General features: G+C 38.2%; 1 protein-coding gene across 3 annotated transcripts in view; it reads left to right on the forward strand.

Moving 5' to 3' along the window:
* Window positions 1–17,156, forward strand: part of TMEM245 (transmembrane protein 245) — a 107,570-nt gene that overhangs the window by 21,986 nt on the left and 68,428 nt on the right. For all 3 annotated transcript variants that reach the window (XM_032635914.1, XM_032635913.1, XM_032635915.1), the window contains exons 4-7: window positions 2,723–2,839; window positions 5,820–6,044; window positions 7,322–7,491; window positions 15,738–15,842. In XM_032635914.1, the coding sequence (XP_032491805.1) occupies window positions 2,723–2,839; window positions 5,820–6,044; window positions 7,322–7,491; window positions 15,738–15,842 (617 nt within the window). The remainder of the gene's footprint in view (window positions 1–2,722; window positions 2,840–5,819; window positions 6,045–7,321; window positions 7,492–15,737; window positions 15,843–17,156) is intronic.

Raw genomic sequence — 17,156 nt, forward strand, 5'->3', positions numbered from 1 at the left:
CTCCTCATGGCATGTGGCATCTTAGTTCCCACGCCCCCTGCATTGGAAGGGTGGTGTCTTAACCATTGGACTGCCCAGGAAGTCCCCATTTTTACTTCTTAAAGAGAAGTCTTTCCTGATTCTCCAGACTAAGTCAGATATCTTCTGTTAGGAGCTCATAAAATACCCAGTATTCTTCCTTTATAGCAATCATCACAATTTGTATACATTCGTTTATCTGTATGGTTCTTTAATTCGTATCTGTCTCTTCCACTCAGCTCCATGGGGGCAGGGTCTGTGTTTTTATCCCCAGCATTCAGTACAGTAAGTTATGGAAACATGTAAGACATGAAAGACACTGTGTTTTTCTGTCAGCCCTTGTTTTCTTACTGGCATCAAAAAAGCACCTTAGATACCTAGGCCAGGAGAATAGGTTCCAATCCAGATATCTAGCTTATGCTCTCTTTCCAGATCATGAGTTTGAGTTTCTCTTGGATTGCCTAAAAATTAAACCTCTTTCAGGTTACAGAGGCATTTATTAGAGGAGGGATAGGATATGACTGAGCAAGATGAGCGTGCTTGATCCTGATGGCTGAGGCTACCGAAGAGCCATCTCAGACCCCTGGCCTGCTTACCTCTAGGAGATGGCCAGCCTTGAATTTGTTGGGTGTGCAGAGTTTATCTGAAGCTGTAATTCGTTGACCTTCCGAAGGTCATGGCTCTTTTCATTGGCTTGGCAGAGCTTTATGTTGTCACGTTGAATATTGGCCTACCCAGAGGTCCCAGCTGCATGAGTGTGGGCGTACGTATGATTTGGTGACTGAGAACACTCAGCATTCTCAGTTGGACAGTGGAATCCATGCCAGCTAGTCTAAATAGAAAGAGGTATTGGTTAGTATAAAGAATTTGTACATACAGAATTTTTGGAAGGACCAGACAGTTAAGCTTGGATCTGACATGCAGAAGCAATGCAACCAGGAGAAATGCTCAACGATGCCAAAGGACTGTTTGAGCAGAATTGCCACAGCTGCTGCTGCTTGCCACAAAGTTGGAGATCAGACAGCAGAACCTCTGGAACTTCTGCTAAGTACCTGCAGAAAAACCATATGACTGTATTTGACATGAGAGCTTCCAAGTTACAGTGAGTCACTTAGGGCTTCCAAGTCTGCACAGGCGTGCCTGCACAAGTGTTCTGCTGTATCACATGTGGAACTGTAGCTGCAAAGGAGTCCAAGAAATACAATCCTTAGCTTTCCAGTCTCTAGGGCACAAGAAAGCACACTAGAACGAGGTGTTGTGTGAGCTAGTCTGTGTTGTCTGCCATAGCAAATTAAAGGCTGACCATTATAGACAGACCTCATTGACCAGTGAATGTTTGTTTCGAATCTCGTGCAAATGGTTAAACTTGGTTTACTACCTATTAGGAACTTAACATGAGAACCTGTAACGTGAAACAGGGTAGTGATGATCTTTTAGATTTTCAAGTGGTAGATTTCGCCTGTGTTGAATTATGTACTTTATAGATAGTCAGTTGACCCTTGAACCATGTCAGGGTTAGGGACACTGACTCCCCCATGCAGTCAAAAATCTGTGAGCTCCTGTCTCTGCCTCAGAAACAAAGGAATTGATAAATGACTCACCCAAGGGCAGGAAGCTGAAACAGTTCGGGTAGAATCAGAATTCAACTCCTAGTTCTTTTTTTTTTTGCAGTACGCGGGCCTCTCACTGTTGTGGCCTCTCCCGTTGCGGAGCACAGGCTCCGGACGCGCAGGCCCAGTGGCCGTGGCTCACAGGCCCAGCCGCTCCGCGGCATGTGAGATCCTCCCAGACTGGGGCACGAACCCGTGTCCCCTGCGTCAGCAGGCGGACTCTCAACCACTGCGCCACCAGGGAAGCCCAAATCCTAGTTCTTTTGATTCCACATGTTGTGATCTCTCATCGAACAAAAACTTTTCCCCACACTTAGTTAATTTAAAGATCTGTAAAATAAAAATACAGATACTATATTTATTGAAAAAAATCTGTGTATAAGTGGACCTGCACGGTTCAAACCCGTGTTGGTCAAGGATCAACTGTATATGGTTTTGCATGATACCCATACATTTGCATATTCACTCATGGAATGTTGTCATTGAGAGCAAGTATGGGCTGTTCCATGCTGTGCTAGGAGCTAGTAATACAAAGGAAAGTAAGTCTGCATTCAAGAAGCTCACAGACTTGGTGTGGCAGTGTATTTCAACAGAGATGTGCAGTAAAATTAACCTGTGAAGTAAAAAAAATATAAGCGTGGCACTCCACGTTTATAGATCTACTATCTGCCACGTGCACCAGCATCAAGTTCCCAAATGAGAGAGATACATAGAGAGTCCAGGAACCTGCATTTTTAGCAGACTTTCCTGTTGCTTTTCTTTTTTCTTTTTATTGGAGTATAGTTGATTTACAGTGTTGCATTAGTTTCAGGTGTACAGCAAAGTGAATGAGTTATACATACATCCACTCTTCTTTAGATTCTTTTCCCATATAGGTCATTACAGAGTACTGAGTAGAGATCCCTGTGCTGTACAGTAGCCTGTTGATTCTGAAGCATTCTCCCTTGGCGAAGAACCACTGGTCTGGTGGGTCAGTAATAACCATTTTGTTTTATTGCTGTTGAAAACTTAGGAGTATGTTTCAGTTTGCAGGTTATTTCCCATTTTGTCCATTGCCTTTAAAAAGTTTTAAAAAATGCATGCTTGTTTTACAGGAGCAGAGTTACCAGGGCAAGTTATCTCCATGGCAGCTTCTACTCTAGCAACCTTGGCCATCTCCATCACAGGGTATGAATCGAGCACTGAGGACCAGCCCTCTACCCAGCCTGCAGGTGACTGACGTTATGAAGGAGTGCCTTCAAAATATTCCGGAAAATGAAATATATGTAGAACATAAAATTAAGAAAGACACTAGCACCACAAAATGCTACTTGCTGGTCCTTCATTCTTCTCTCTGGTTCCTATTTTTACACTTTTTTCCTTCTCATCTTTGTTCTCATATATCACTTTTTTCATACATTTAATTATCTTCTTAGGTTTCTTATCTTGATTCTTCATTCTTTCTTTTTTTTAAAAAAAGTGCTTTTCTTATTTTTCTTTTGTTACTCTCTCTCACTTTCGTGTTATTTTTCTTTTCTTGGTGTCCTATTTACCTTTGTCCATATTTTCTCCTACTTAGTCCTTATATTTTCCATTTCTTCTGCAACTGTCAGTTCTCCTCCATTGTTCTACTTTGCTCTGACTCTTTATGTTGCTTTTGTTGTTGTTGTTGCCTTTCTCCAGCTCTTTCGTTTTTTATTTTCCATCTTCCAGTCATTCACTTCTCTGGCATTTCTTGCTTTTATTCTCAAAGTTTGTTTTGCATGCCTCATGCTGTGAGTATATTGACTGTTTCCCTTAAAACAGAGCCTCTGGTTGTTCTGCATGCAAAGCTCCTGTAAGATCCAGCTGATAGGTTTATACCAGATTTAAAGTCACACTGTACTTGCACAGGATTCAGGAATGTAAAAGGCCTTCGCTGTCTGTGCCAGGAGGTCTGTTAGTGCCAGAGGTTTGGGAGCTAAGGAATGTTTTTCATGAGCTATTTTTGAAGAATGGACTTCAGAGAAGTCTTAAAAGAAGGGATCAGCTAAGAAAAAGGCATTTGGGGTCGTAGGAAAATGTTATTTTTCTTGCACATCGAATCATGTTTTCAACGTGGAAAGGGGATGATGTTTTAGTTATGGACTTACTGTTCTTCTAAATATCTGCCACACCCACCAACGTGAAGTTTCCAAATTAGGAAGATACTCAGAGAGTAGGGTCAAACAGAAGCATGTTATAATTAGCTTGTGCTTTAGCCCCAAACCTCAGGGTAGAATGTTTGTTCTGGTGAGGTGGGCTGACTTACCATGGTGCTAGTTATATCAGTAGTAAAAATGTACTCACAACTAATCATTTAACATTAAAAAGAAACACTAAGGAAATTATGACATAACGCTCAGAAGGTTACTGTGTGGTTACTTATGAAAATTATGAAATAACAGGGAAGGCATTGTTAGAACAAATATTTAGTGAGTACGTTCCATATGTCAGTTACTATTGTGTGTGCTAGGAAATCAGTGGAGGGGAGCGCAAGATAGACAAGGTCTTAGCTCTCCTGGAGCTGACATTCAACTGAAGGGAGAAAGTGGGAAGGGTCATAAGTGGAACATGATACAACTATGTAAAATATGTAAAGACAATGGGACAAATAGGGCATTGAGATTAGGGGTGTTCATGGTTTTTTTTTTTTTTTTTTTTTTTTTTTTTTTTTTTGTGGCATGCGGGCCCCTCACTCTTGTGGCCTCTCCCGTTGCGGAGCACAGGCTCCAGGCGCGCAGGCTCAGCGGCCATGGCTCACGGGCCCAGCCGCTCCGCGGCATGTGGGATCTTCCCAGACCGCGGCACGAACCTGTGTCCCCTGCATCGGCAGGTGGACTCTCAACCACTGCGCCACCAGGGAAGCCCTCATGGTTTTTTTTAACCTAGAGTTTAAGAAACATGGTATGGTATACTTTTATCATTAACTTTTTTTATGGAAGGCAAAATGCAGGTTTTAGGATCTTACGCATTTCCATCATCACGGTATATTCTGAGTAATAGTGAAATGTAATAGTAGTCGCGTTGTTAGAAAACAGTGCCTCGTGAAATAATTGAGTGTGATATCCTGTATTTGAAAATTCCTTATCCCCAGCAGTCTGTCATTTTTCATATCTAATTTTAAGAGAAAGATATGCTGCAAATCCCTGGCTGGTTCTTGTAAGAGCAGTTGGCTCCATTTAGGTAAAATGACTCTGAAAAGCCATATTGTTTCAGAAATATATATAAATACATCTACTGTAAAGTTAAAAGAGGAGGAATTTTTTGTTGTTGTTGTTGTTTTTTTGCGGTACGCGGACTTCTTACTGCCGTGGCCTCTCCCGCTGCGGAGCATAGGCTCCGGACGCGCAGGCTCAGCGGCCATGGCCCACGGGCCCAGCCGCTCCGCAGCCTGTGGGATCCTCCTGGACTGGGGCACGAACCCGCGTCCCCTGCATCGGCAGGCGGACCCCCAACCACTGTGCCACCAGGGAAGCCCAGGAGGAATTTTTAAATAAAGAATTCTGTATGTTAATATTTGTTGCTTTATATAGTTTGGGTAATTTTGATGGGCTAATTATAATTCTCAGTTACTTTGTCTTGTGTTTTTCTTTAGTTTTTTTGTCTAAATGATATACATAAAAATATAAATGATATATATGTCATAAGAAAACTTGAACAGGGCTTCCCTGGTGGCGCAGTGGTTGGGAGTCCGCCTGCCGATGCAGGGGACACGGGTTCATGACCTGGTCCGGGAAGATCCCACATGCCGTGGAGCGGCTGGGCCCGTGAGCCATGGCCGCTGAGCCTGCGCGTCCGGGGCCTGTGCTCCGCAACAGGAGAGGCCACAACAGTGAGAGGCCTGCGTACCGCAAAACAAACAAAAAAAAACCTTGAACAATGTTACGTCTATAAAGTGAAAAGTAAAACATTTCTCATACTCAACCCTACTCCCCAAAAAACTTAATTTCCTTAGATGTAAACACAGCATTAATTCTCCACACCTTTTTCATTGCACATGCAAGCATACATCCAAGTCTTTTTTTCTTTTTTAACCCAATGTGATCATACTGTCAGAATACATTTTGAAAGCTTAAACTAGGATAGCCTAGCTAATTGCTCTGTATTACTGTTTATTAATGTTATTATTTATAACTTATAAATTATTTATTTTTAATATGTGGGGGATTTTTTTTTTCTTTCCCTCTTCAGGGACAGAAACCGTGGACAGAGGAGAACCCCCTCCAACACTGTCCTCATCTGCTTCACCCTCCTCCCCTTCACCCACCTTGGGCAGACAAAGGCCTGAAGTTGGAACATTTCTTAGAAAGAAGAAAACTAGCGATATCTACTTTGTGTCTCTCCTTTGGGCCATTGTTGGAGTCCAGATCTGGTTGAACCTGTGGATTGTACAGTTGCTGCCAGTGCCTATTGCAGGTAATTGGTTAATTATGATCTTGTCTTGCCTTGGAAGACTTTTTTCTTTAACTTTTGGATTTTTATGTTTGAGATAACTTTACTGTCTTTTTTTTTTTTTTTTGTGGTACGCGGGCCTCTCACTGTTGTGGCCTCTCCCGTTGCGGAGCACAGGCTCCGGACGCGCAGGCTCAGCGGCCATGGCTCACGGGATTACCGTCTTTTTAAATAAAAAGGGAGAGCAGGCTGTGAACAAGGTGGCCCCTTAAAAGTTTTTACAACTCTAATTACCCTGGTCTTATTCTTGAGACCATAGGAGCTTTCCTAGGACCTCTCCAGAGATTTAAAAATGCTGATGAAGGAATTGTTGAATTGGCATGTAACACTAACCTATGGTTCAAAATAGTAAACTGTGAACTGTTAGATTATAAGGCCAGGACTAATGACACAAAACTCCCTTGAGTTAGGGAAATTATAGTGGTTGGGATCCATTATCTAGGGTCCAGACTTCAAGGCAACCCTCACAGATGAATAGCACTTCCTTCTAGTCCCTCCACCTTCTTAGTTGGCCTTTAACAGAAGGCTTAACCTCTGTTTGAAGGGCCACCACACTGCCCACCTGCAGAGGGGTACTTTCACATTGTAGTCTGTGTGGTTCCCACTGAAGTTACATAGTACACAGCTGTTTGTGACAGCCCTGCTCGTACTCACCCTGCTTCTCTACCGAACCCCAGTAAGAGATTCAGATGTACAGAGCAGCATCGAGTAGAGAAATAGAAACAAATGAACATGTTGCCCTGCAGTGGTATAATCATGATGCATGTGGAATACCTTATCCTCCTCTGGTCACTAAACACGAAACATCTAAGGAAAAGAACAAAATTTGGCAAGAGCGGCTCTAATAGCCAAAGAGATTAGGACATGTCAGGGGTTAGTATTCTTTACCCTGGAAGGGTAAGGCGTGAGGGGCCAAGATTGTAGTCACTGAAATCTTCATGATCAGGGTATCTTATGTTTATATAGGCTGTGAATCCCTGACCCCTTCAAGGATTAAGACTTCACAGAGAAGGAGGAATATAGGTGGGTGGGGATTGTGTGAAAATTGTCCCAGTTACATGAATTTGGAATATTTTGAACTTTCTTCTCTCCCTTCTCCTTTTTTTTTTTAAAAAAAAACCCAGTGTTTTAGCACTAGCTTTACTGTTTTAGGAAGTTATATGAAATTGAGGAACCTATTCATGTTAAAACTTTGTAATCTCTATCTTTTTTTATGTGTGTATTTCTCATCTTCCTTATAGTATGGATACTCAAAAAGCTCGTTATTCACTTTGGCGTTGTGAACTTCCTGGAGAAGCGCTGCTTGGTGTGGTGGCAGGTTATAGAGCACTTCCTGAAGGAGCGGCAGGAAGCCCTGGCACCATGGCCAATTATCGGGATTGGAAAATTCTTGTTGAAAGTTGATAGCAAGGTATTGTATTTTAAGAACTTGAGCTATTTTAATGGGGTTTATGTATTTCATTGTCTAAAATATTCCATTTTATGGTATATTGGTATTTATGTTTTATTTGTGGATAGCACATTTAATGTCTAATTCTATGATGAAATTTAAAGTTTAGAATTATGGTTTATATAAGGATGGGATAGATTTAGTTTCAGTAAGTACTGTGTTAGTATTTTTACATCTTAAAAATGGGAGACAAGGAGCACCTAGCTCAACTCTCTCATTTTATAAGGACCAAATTGAAATCTAGAGGGGTTAAGTGACTTGCCTAAAATTATATAGCCAGGTGGTGGCTCAGTTCAGTGAATATTTTTGGGAAAATTCTCATGTGTCAGATATTATGCTAAGTCTTAGGGAAAATCAGATGAATCCTGGAAAACTAGGTACAGAAGCTGTGTTTGGTGGGGAGATAGCAACCCCTTAAAATTTAGAGGCCGAGTTAGATACAGAGGCTTAGTGGTTAAGAGCATAGGCTCTGAATTCAAACTCTGGATTCAGATCCCTGTTCTACTTATTAGCTATATGACCTTGGATGAGTTTCTTAAACTTTCTGTGCCTTGGTTTTCTTACCAATACAATGAGTATAATAGCAGGTATACCTCATAGAATGGTTGTGAGAGTTAAATGAGTTAATATATGTACAATTCTTAGATCAGCATCTGGTACACAGTAAGCTCTATATAAGTGTTAAGCTGTTGTTTTAATTTGGGGAGGAGAAGTGTGTACAGGATACAGTGGTAGTACTGAGCAAGAAGTGACTCAGTGTCGGAGAGCGGTGGGAGAGGAGAGGTTTTGCAGCAGAGGTGATGACAGAGCAAATTTTGAAGCACAAGCAGGAGTTTATTAGGTAGACATGGCAAGAAGAGCAGGTGGATGGAGCAGTGCAAGGGCACAGAGACTCGCATAGCATGAGTTCTTAGCGAACACCAGGAAAATGGCAATGGCTGGGATGTGTGAAATGGTAATTAGTGGGAGGCAAGGCTGGAGGGTCAGGTGAGACTGGATCACGAAGGCCTTTTTATGTGCCACGCTGTGCAACCTGGACGTCATCACAGGGCTAGTGACTGCTTCCTTTAACAGGTGCATCCATGACTTACAGTTGAGAAACACTGTTAGTTGAAACAAATGTAGATATAGATGAGAACAGTAACTGGAGTTCATGTGAGGGGGGAGGAAGTTAAAGGAGATGCAGGGGATACATTTTTTTTACATATTGCCTGATGGTCTTCCAGAAAGTTTGCCAGTTTCAATTCCCACCACTGCAACATGTGAGAATGCCCATTTCGTTGAGCTCTTGCCAACACTGGATGTTATAGTGTAACAAAAAGTCCATTTTAGTTTTGTAAAGAGAAGTATCTCAGTGTTGTTTTAATTTGAAAATTTTAAAAATAAAAATTAGGGCTTCCCTGGTGGCGCAGTGGTTGAGAGTCCGCCTGCCGATGCGGGGGACGCGGGTTCGTGCCCCGGTCTGGGAGGATCCCGCGTGCCGCGGAGCGGCTGGGCCCGTGAGCCATGGCCGCTGAGCCTGCGCGTCCGGAGCCTGTCCTCCGCAGCGGGAGAGGCCACAACAGTGAGAGGCCCACGTAACGCATAAAAAAAAAAAAAAATAAAAAAAAAAAAAAATAAATAAAAATTAGGTTGACCATCCTTTTATTTGCTTATTGGCTGTTTATATTTTTCTTTTGTAACTTGCCTATTGTGTTCTTATTAATTTTTTTCAATTTTTTAAATAAGAAAGAATCTAAAACTTCTCACAAATTTCAACATATTTATCACATCTCCCTGATTAAGGTGAAGCTTTATCTCAGTAGAGCAGATTTATCACTTCAAACTGTTTAAAGAGGGTAACTCTTACTTCAATTAATTTCTCTGTCTTAGTACTATCGGATGGGATAGAAACTGAATCCCCTTCTCAGTGTTCCCATGTACTTGTATTTGGAGCCCTTCATTTAGGAAAACTCTACAGTTGTGTCAGTTGAAGTTCCAGGGGTGTCGAAAAGTATTTGTTATGGAGTAGCCTTGTAAAAATTTTTCATTTTTATTCTGATTTATATGTCAATCTGTCCTTCTTAAGGAAGAGAGACAGTAAAATGAATAAAACTAGCATTTTCTGTTATATGTAATACATACCAGAATAAATGGCTCTCTCAAACTGAATAATTATAATTGATGTCAAAATTATGTTCTGTGTAGTATAATAATATATGTGGGCTCCTGCTTTGGGGAATAAATCTATTTTTCTGTTTAATTGCAATTGACTGGACCAGTGTTTTTGAAATGATCCACATACAGGAGATTGTTTTAAGTATGTGTCTAAACATGTATTGGGTGTACTTTAGGGAAAGCTCTGCAAAGAGCATTTAGTTACTCTGATGAAATTATGAGTCTTAGTTTTTATGCTTTTTATGTCACTAATAATGCCTTAAATCTTATGTTTACTGATTTTTAGATTATGTATCCACTAATCAGCATGAGATATTATAGTGCTAAATATTGTGAGGTGTAGATGACATAATGTTGATGTGAAAAAAGGATATTATATATGGTAGAAAAATGTGTGCCTAAAAAATTGGAAATGGAAGGAAATGTACCAAATCTGATCAGAATCTTGGATATGTCTGCTTTTTCGCCAGGTGTTCACTGTTCCAAATGAGCACTGAAATATTTTACTCTAGGAAATGTGAAATAAGTAGTATTATAAAGCTATAACTACAAAGTTCAATGAAAATGTAGTTTATGAACATAAATTAGTTTATACAGGGACTGAAAATCCTTTTGGTGCATGATATGTGAAAAATCTTAACTATCACTTTGATCTTTGGAATTTGGTGTGAAAGTTCAAGCCTATAAGCATTCAAGTTATTTTTATGTATTTTTAATTATTGAATTGCCAACAAAGCTTGTGGTTATCATCATTTCAATCGTGTATCTTAAAGGACTGCTACATTCACTTGATTTAAAAACTTTGTTAATGCATTACAATTTTTTTTTCCAGTTTTTCCTTTGTCTGAGATAATTTCCTCCTCATGCTCTCAATGATTTTCTTTTCTTTCCTTTTCATGCTATTACTGTATTCTCTAATGATATGCCCCTGTTGTTATCTTCTCTCTCTCACCTTACCCCCCCATCCTCAAGCTCTGGCACTGGCTAAATAAGAAGGTAAACAAACACCTGGATTTTGGTTTTTACTATTGAATTCTGTAACTTCCCCCCAAATCTCCGTTCTCACCCTGTTTCTGTCCACATGTCAAACTAAGTTTTTGTTTTTAAAGTTCTAATTATAAGCTATGGAAGGTCATGAAGCATTAATATCGTCACAGTACAATTTGCTAAACACTCAAAGCTATTTATTTAGGATGTGGATGATATCTCCTTGCCCAAGTGTGTGTAAGTTCTGTCTTGTAGTCCTTTTGTTCACTGTGATTTCCATTCCTTTTTAGTTCTATAATGTGACCCAGTCTGATACTCTAATCTCCTTTGTTGTGTGAGAGCACATTAGGCAGAAGTTACTAAAAAGGAAAGAAAACTCGTTATGGCTACTTTTTCTATAAATAACACAGTAATTTTTTAAAAATATAAATTTGTGAAATATTTGTCTGATTCTCTTGGCTGGTAATGTTATATGTTGTCCTTTTTAATAACTAGTATTCCAGAATTTTATTTTTATCTTAAAAAAGATTGTAGTCATGGTCTATGATATCTAATTTTATGTATTTCCCAAAGTGTGAGGTATCTGTGGTCAATGACTCACATGATCAGCATGGAATTTTCAATGACTTCAATAAAGGCTAATGCAGATATATTAGGAGTGCTGTATCTCTGATATATTGTCCACATACAGTAGTTCTGACTTAATATCATCAGATCCCTAGGGCAGATAGCAAAAGATGACATCATTCATGTGTATTGTCTTTAAACACAATAAGGCCTTAAAAATCGTCAGTGAAAATATAGCAGGCCTTAAGAAAGATGTGGTACCTCTTGGAAATAGATCAAAATGTGACTCTTGGGTGTAAAGATTAGGGTTTCATTCTTTCTGTTGAAACAAGAAAGGGGAGACTCTTGACAATGCTTATGCTTTTAAATGTTGGATTGAAAATAAGCAGTGTGTGAAATAAATAAATACACACACATACCACCACCACTACACACACACAAACACACATACACAAATGGCTATGTATACCTCCACTCTCTAAAAAACTGGTATGAGTAAATGAGTTCAATCCTTGGCAAATGATAGTGCTGCAAATATAAGTTACATTTTCTTACTTTGATTAAAGGAGGTGATTTTATGTATTTCCCTAGTTTGTGTATATGAAATGAAATTGTCCTCTAGAGATGAGAGAAAGGCGATTTAAAGTCATTAGGTTCAGGGACTTCCCTGGCAGTCCAATGGTTGAGACTTTGCCTTCCAATGCAGGGGGTGTGGGTTCGATCCCTGGTTGTGGAGCTAAGATCCCACATGCCTCATGGCCAAAAAACCAAAAGATAAACCAGAAGGAATATTGTAACAAATTCAATAAAGACTTTAGAAAAAAAATAAAGTCATTAGGTTCAATCTGATTTAACCTTTGGTGACTAAATGAGTTAGGTTACCTAGTTCATAGCTGACTAGTTGTGAGTTAGTTTTAAAAGATTCCTAAGAGATCAGGTAACTTTTTCCTTTTCTTTGGTGATTCCATGTAGTGTAGGTAAAGCATTGGTGTAGAGTAGGAGTAACTGGTTTAAGTTCTGAGGAAAGCATGTAAATAAGTTGAGGTCTGTTTTGTTACATTTCATCCAGGGTCAGAAAATTTGCAGCATTGGGTATTGGTATTGCAAGTTCAAGTGGAGTGAATTAGAGAGTAATTCAAGAGAAGTGAGGGTGAGAGACACATCTATGATTAATTGAAATGTAACTGTCTCCTAAGACTTGTTTTATTTCTTAGTATTTATTATTTGCACTAAGACTACTAGAATTTGGTTAAAAAAAAAAAAACAAAGCAAAATAAAAACCTCCAGGTCCAGAATAACGAAATAGAAAACTCAGTAGTGGAATGACACTTCCTTCATAGTTTGATAAATAGGGCCAGTCAGTTTCAGAGTGTCTTTCGGTATAACTATAAATTTACTGACATTGCTACGTTAAAAAAAAAATGCTTGCCCTTCATTTATACTTGAAACATTAAGAATGTCGTTTTAAAATTACTCCCCTTCCACTTTTAGAAAATAAAGTTTAAAATCTGAAATAATTTCTCTTGGTGTGGAAGGCTGGGAAAGTTACTAGACGACTGTGCAGTTTCCACGAGCAGGGCAGGGTTTGACAGGTGGTGTGATTCCCTTTGCCCAAAGCGGACCACAGAACAGGATGAGCCTCATGGGACAGCGCCACTGGCATTTCTGTACGAATTCTCTCCTCCTTCCTCTTCCCCTTCCCCCTTGCTTCCTCTGACCGTGTTTCTCTTTCTGTGTCTATCAGTTGCTGTTTCCTTATGAGTCTTGTTCCATTCACTCTTTCAGGGGGTTGTTTTCCTCCATAAGTTTTCTATCCATTTTGTTTCCTCTCGATTGGTCCTTAGTTCTTCACATTTTTAAGTCTTTCCTCTCTTTCCCACTCTTTGTGCTCTCTTTCGCTTTTGCTGTCTTCTTTTTCGTGTTTTCTCACCTTATATCTTAGCTGGCTGTAATGTGAATAGACCCCCCCCCCGCCCCAACTTTTTTGCTTATGTATTGAACATCTTAAATGACTTGATTTACAGGCACACCTCAGAGATATTGCGGGTTGCATTCCAGACTACCCCAGTAAAGCGAATATTGCAAATAAAGCAAGTTACATGATTTTCTTTGGGTTGCCAGTGCATATAAAATTTGTTTACACTATACTGTAGTCTATTAAGTATGTAGTAGCATTATGTCTAAAAAACTGCAAACTTTAATTAAAAATACTTTATTGCTAAAAAATGCTATCATCTAAGCCTTCAGTGAGTTGTAGTAACATCAAAGATCATTGATCACAAATCACCATGGCAAATACCATAATTAAAGTTTGAAATATTGGGTGAATTACCAAAATGTGATACAGAGACACAAAATAAGCAAATGCTTTTGGAAAAAATGGTGCCAATAGACTTGCTCGATGTAGGGTTGCCTCAAACCTTCACTTTGTAAAAAAAAAAAAAAAAACACATTATCTGCAAAGCACAGTAAATTGGAAATGAGGAAAATAAAACAAGGTCTGCCTGTATTTTAAATTTTAAATGAAACATCTAACCGTCAGTATTATCTCTTGAAAATAAATCTTTATTTAGGTGCCTCTTATTCCAAGCCTTAGGTATAGGCTTGTGATAGGAAAATTCTACCCTGGCTTAAAAACAAAATTTGACTTTTGTAATGTTGTTATACATAACGTGTTTGTGAATATTCCACGTTTTATATGTTAAAAATACCCAGACATAAATTTAGATATTCATACTTTCCAAATAAAATATCTTTTATGTTAACATATTTCAGGATATGACTTTTCTAAAAAAAATTGAGGCTCCTAAGTTATTTTCAGAAATCATAACTTGTGAATACAAATCCGGTCTTAATTCTGAAATTATTTTATTTATCTTGCCTAGTCAAATATGTATTAACTGAGCTTTTACCACATGCCATGCACTGTTAGGTTTTGGAGATAAAAAGAAGAGTAATACAACACTAGCTCTTTCCTCAGGAAACTGTATCAAGAACTAGATGTAGAGTTAGTTTCTGATTGTGAAACTTTTCAGTTTCATTGGTTTTAGAACTTACATTCAAAATATGACCTCTGACCTTCCATATCTTAGAAACCTGTTATTACTTTTTTTAATCTCTGCATTGTCTTTGATGCTTTGGTAGCATGCACTGAAAATTAACTCTTCCGTTTGAAGCTGTAATTGCCAAGATAAAAGATGCACTTTTTATCTTTGAGTTCACTGTAGCATTGATCTCTTAATGACAGTGTACTTCATGAAAGATAAGGAGATGCAAGCTTATAATCACTGAGTGGAAAATAAATGTTTTAGAAGGCATGTTGTTTTAACCACCATTTTTTTGCTCTTGGATGTTTAACTCACTGTTTGGAGAACATAATTCATATTTAAATTAAGAGTAACTTATTCGGCAATGCTCATGTTGGAGCTGAGGGGTGCAATGTGGTATTTCAGTCGTCAGTCTGATTGTATTTTTGAAATGTTAAATGATAGCTTGGCATGGCAGGAATTCTAGAAATCTATCAGAATTATATAATCTCAAAACAAAAATTTTTATAAATGTAGGATTATTTGTGATTGTGAAAGATGAGAGGAGTTATACTCAAAACGTCAAGTAGCATTTAGGGAAAGCATAATTTTAATTATTGATTAAGGAATAACCATTACTTTAATGATTATTCTTTACAGTCAATTACAATTTGTCATAAAGCTTATGTTTTAAAAAGAATAGAAATGTCAAGTGGAATATCAGATTTTTAAAAGTATTTTATTATGAAATATTTCAAATATAAAGAAATAAGAAGAGCACCCACATGCCTATCTTCCAGCATGACAAAATATTACCTATACAGTTGAAGCCTATTGTGTACCCCTCCCTGCTTGTGCATCCACTTCCCAACCGTTTTGCCCCCACGGTAACTATTATTCTGAAATTAGTATTTATTATTACCTTAACGTTAGATTTTATTCTTACTGCTTTTATAACCCTAGTGACATTAAAGGGAAAAAATAGTTTGAATGTAATTCCCATTTTAATTTGCTCCTATTTTATCTGTATAATTCAGGACATACCTGTACTGTAAGAGTCATACTTTTTCTAAAGTCATCTATGTTTGCTAATTGACAGTAAAATTTCATGAGATTTGAGGTCACTAATGGATTGTCATTATTTTGTTTAGAATTTTTATCAGATTGTAAATTATAATTTGAAAGGTAAATATACCACAGTATGAGAATCCAAGCATAGATACAGTTTATATTCAAGCTGACTGCCTTTTCTTACATATGACAATAATAAACTCTTTCTGTAAACAACAATGGTAATTAATATTGTTACCTAACTTTCTAAAGTGGTTTAAAGCTTTCCCTGCTTTAATCATTATGCCATAGTTTGCTTTGCAATGCTGAATATCTTGTCTTCGTGATGTTTGAATACATATGTGTTTTTATTAAGTTGTGTTTGAAAGGTAACTAATTCTCTTTTTCGTTTCTGTGCAGATGATCATCTGGCTGGAGAAGATGTTAGACAAAATAATTAGCATTTTCATCATATTTTTGTTAGTGATAGGAACCCTTCTTTTAGCCCTACTCCTGACTGCAAAGGTAGAGTACAACAATACTGTTATCATTAATAAACTCTTAATTGTTAGAATTTGTCATGTAGGTAAGAAGCTAGCAGATGCAGGCATGGGAAATATTACTTTGCTTTAAGTATGTATAACAGTTAAAGTATCTATGATTTTTGTATTACTAGTTTTGCCATGAATTTGCCTAATATATTTTTTAACGTGCATTTTTATTTATTTTATAAAAATACTCTGAGGTAAATGCAGATGAAAAATTAAGATACTGAGGAAAAAGTGGCTGCTTCTGTCAGTAGGAGAACTATGATCTGATCTCATGACTTCTAGTGTAGATCCTGTTTCCTAGATCAGAATTCAATTCCTTTCCTTCATGTCTCATTGGTTTTTCTGCTGATTTACCATTAGGATATCTCTCGCTTTCCAGATCCTTCCAGCTTGCATTTCCTCTCCCCCTTCTTAGTTTGCATTGCTGTAACAGAAAACCATAGACTGAGTGCCTTAAACAACTGACATTTCTCACAGTTCTGGAGGCTGGAAGTCCCAAATGAAGGTGCCAGCATGGTCAAGTTCTTGGTAACGGTCCTCTTCCTGGTTTATACATGGCTGTTTTCTCCTTGTGTCCTCACATGGTGGGGAGAAAGAACATGTGTCTCTTCTTATAAGGGCACTAATCCCATCATGAGAGCTCCACCCTCATGACCTAATTACTTCCCAAAGGCCCTACCTCACATTGCTTGTTAGAATTTCAACATATATGAATTTCGGGAGGATACAAAAATTTAGTCCATATCACCCCTCTTTCATCAAAGAAAATCATTCTCCAAAGTGCAGCTAAAATTTTCTCTGTAGTGATGTATCTTATGGACTATTTAAAAAACTTTTATAATCTATTTAAATCTTTATATTAACTCTACTCAACGCTGCATCCCAGATTTTTATATGTTTTCCAGGAATTGTGAAGCTTACATGAAATCATGGATATGAAAAATGTTCCTGTAGTGCTGTAGAGATATGGTAGTACCTGTTATCAGTAGATAATCTAATATGCAGCAATTTACTGAAGGATTACACTGTTTCCTGCTATTTGACTTTCTACTTGCAAGTCCTATTTCTCAGTCATTCTTAGCTTCAGTATTCCCTGATCTTATCAACCTGCTCTCTCTGTACCTGTTTCAGTTTCAATGCAGTTTTTATCTGTTCTTTGGATTTTAATCGTGTATAGTCACTTATTTAGACTCTACAGCCTTGTTTAGAGACCTTTCTTTGTTTTTGTCATATTTCACCTAAACCTGCCACTGCACGAGTTCCTAGTTCTTAGAGAAATCTTTCACCA

The sequence above is a fragment of the Phocoena sinus genome, chromosome 6 (assembly GCF_008692025.1).
Source record: "Phocoena sinus isolate mPhoSin1 chromosome 6, mPhoSin1.pri, whole genome shotgun sequence".
Classification (NCBI taxonomy): domain Eukaryota; kingdom Metazoa; phylum Chordata; class Mammalia; order Artiodactyla; family Phocoenidae; genus Phocoena; species Phocoena sinus.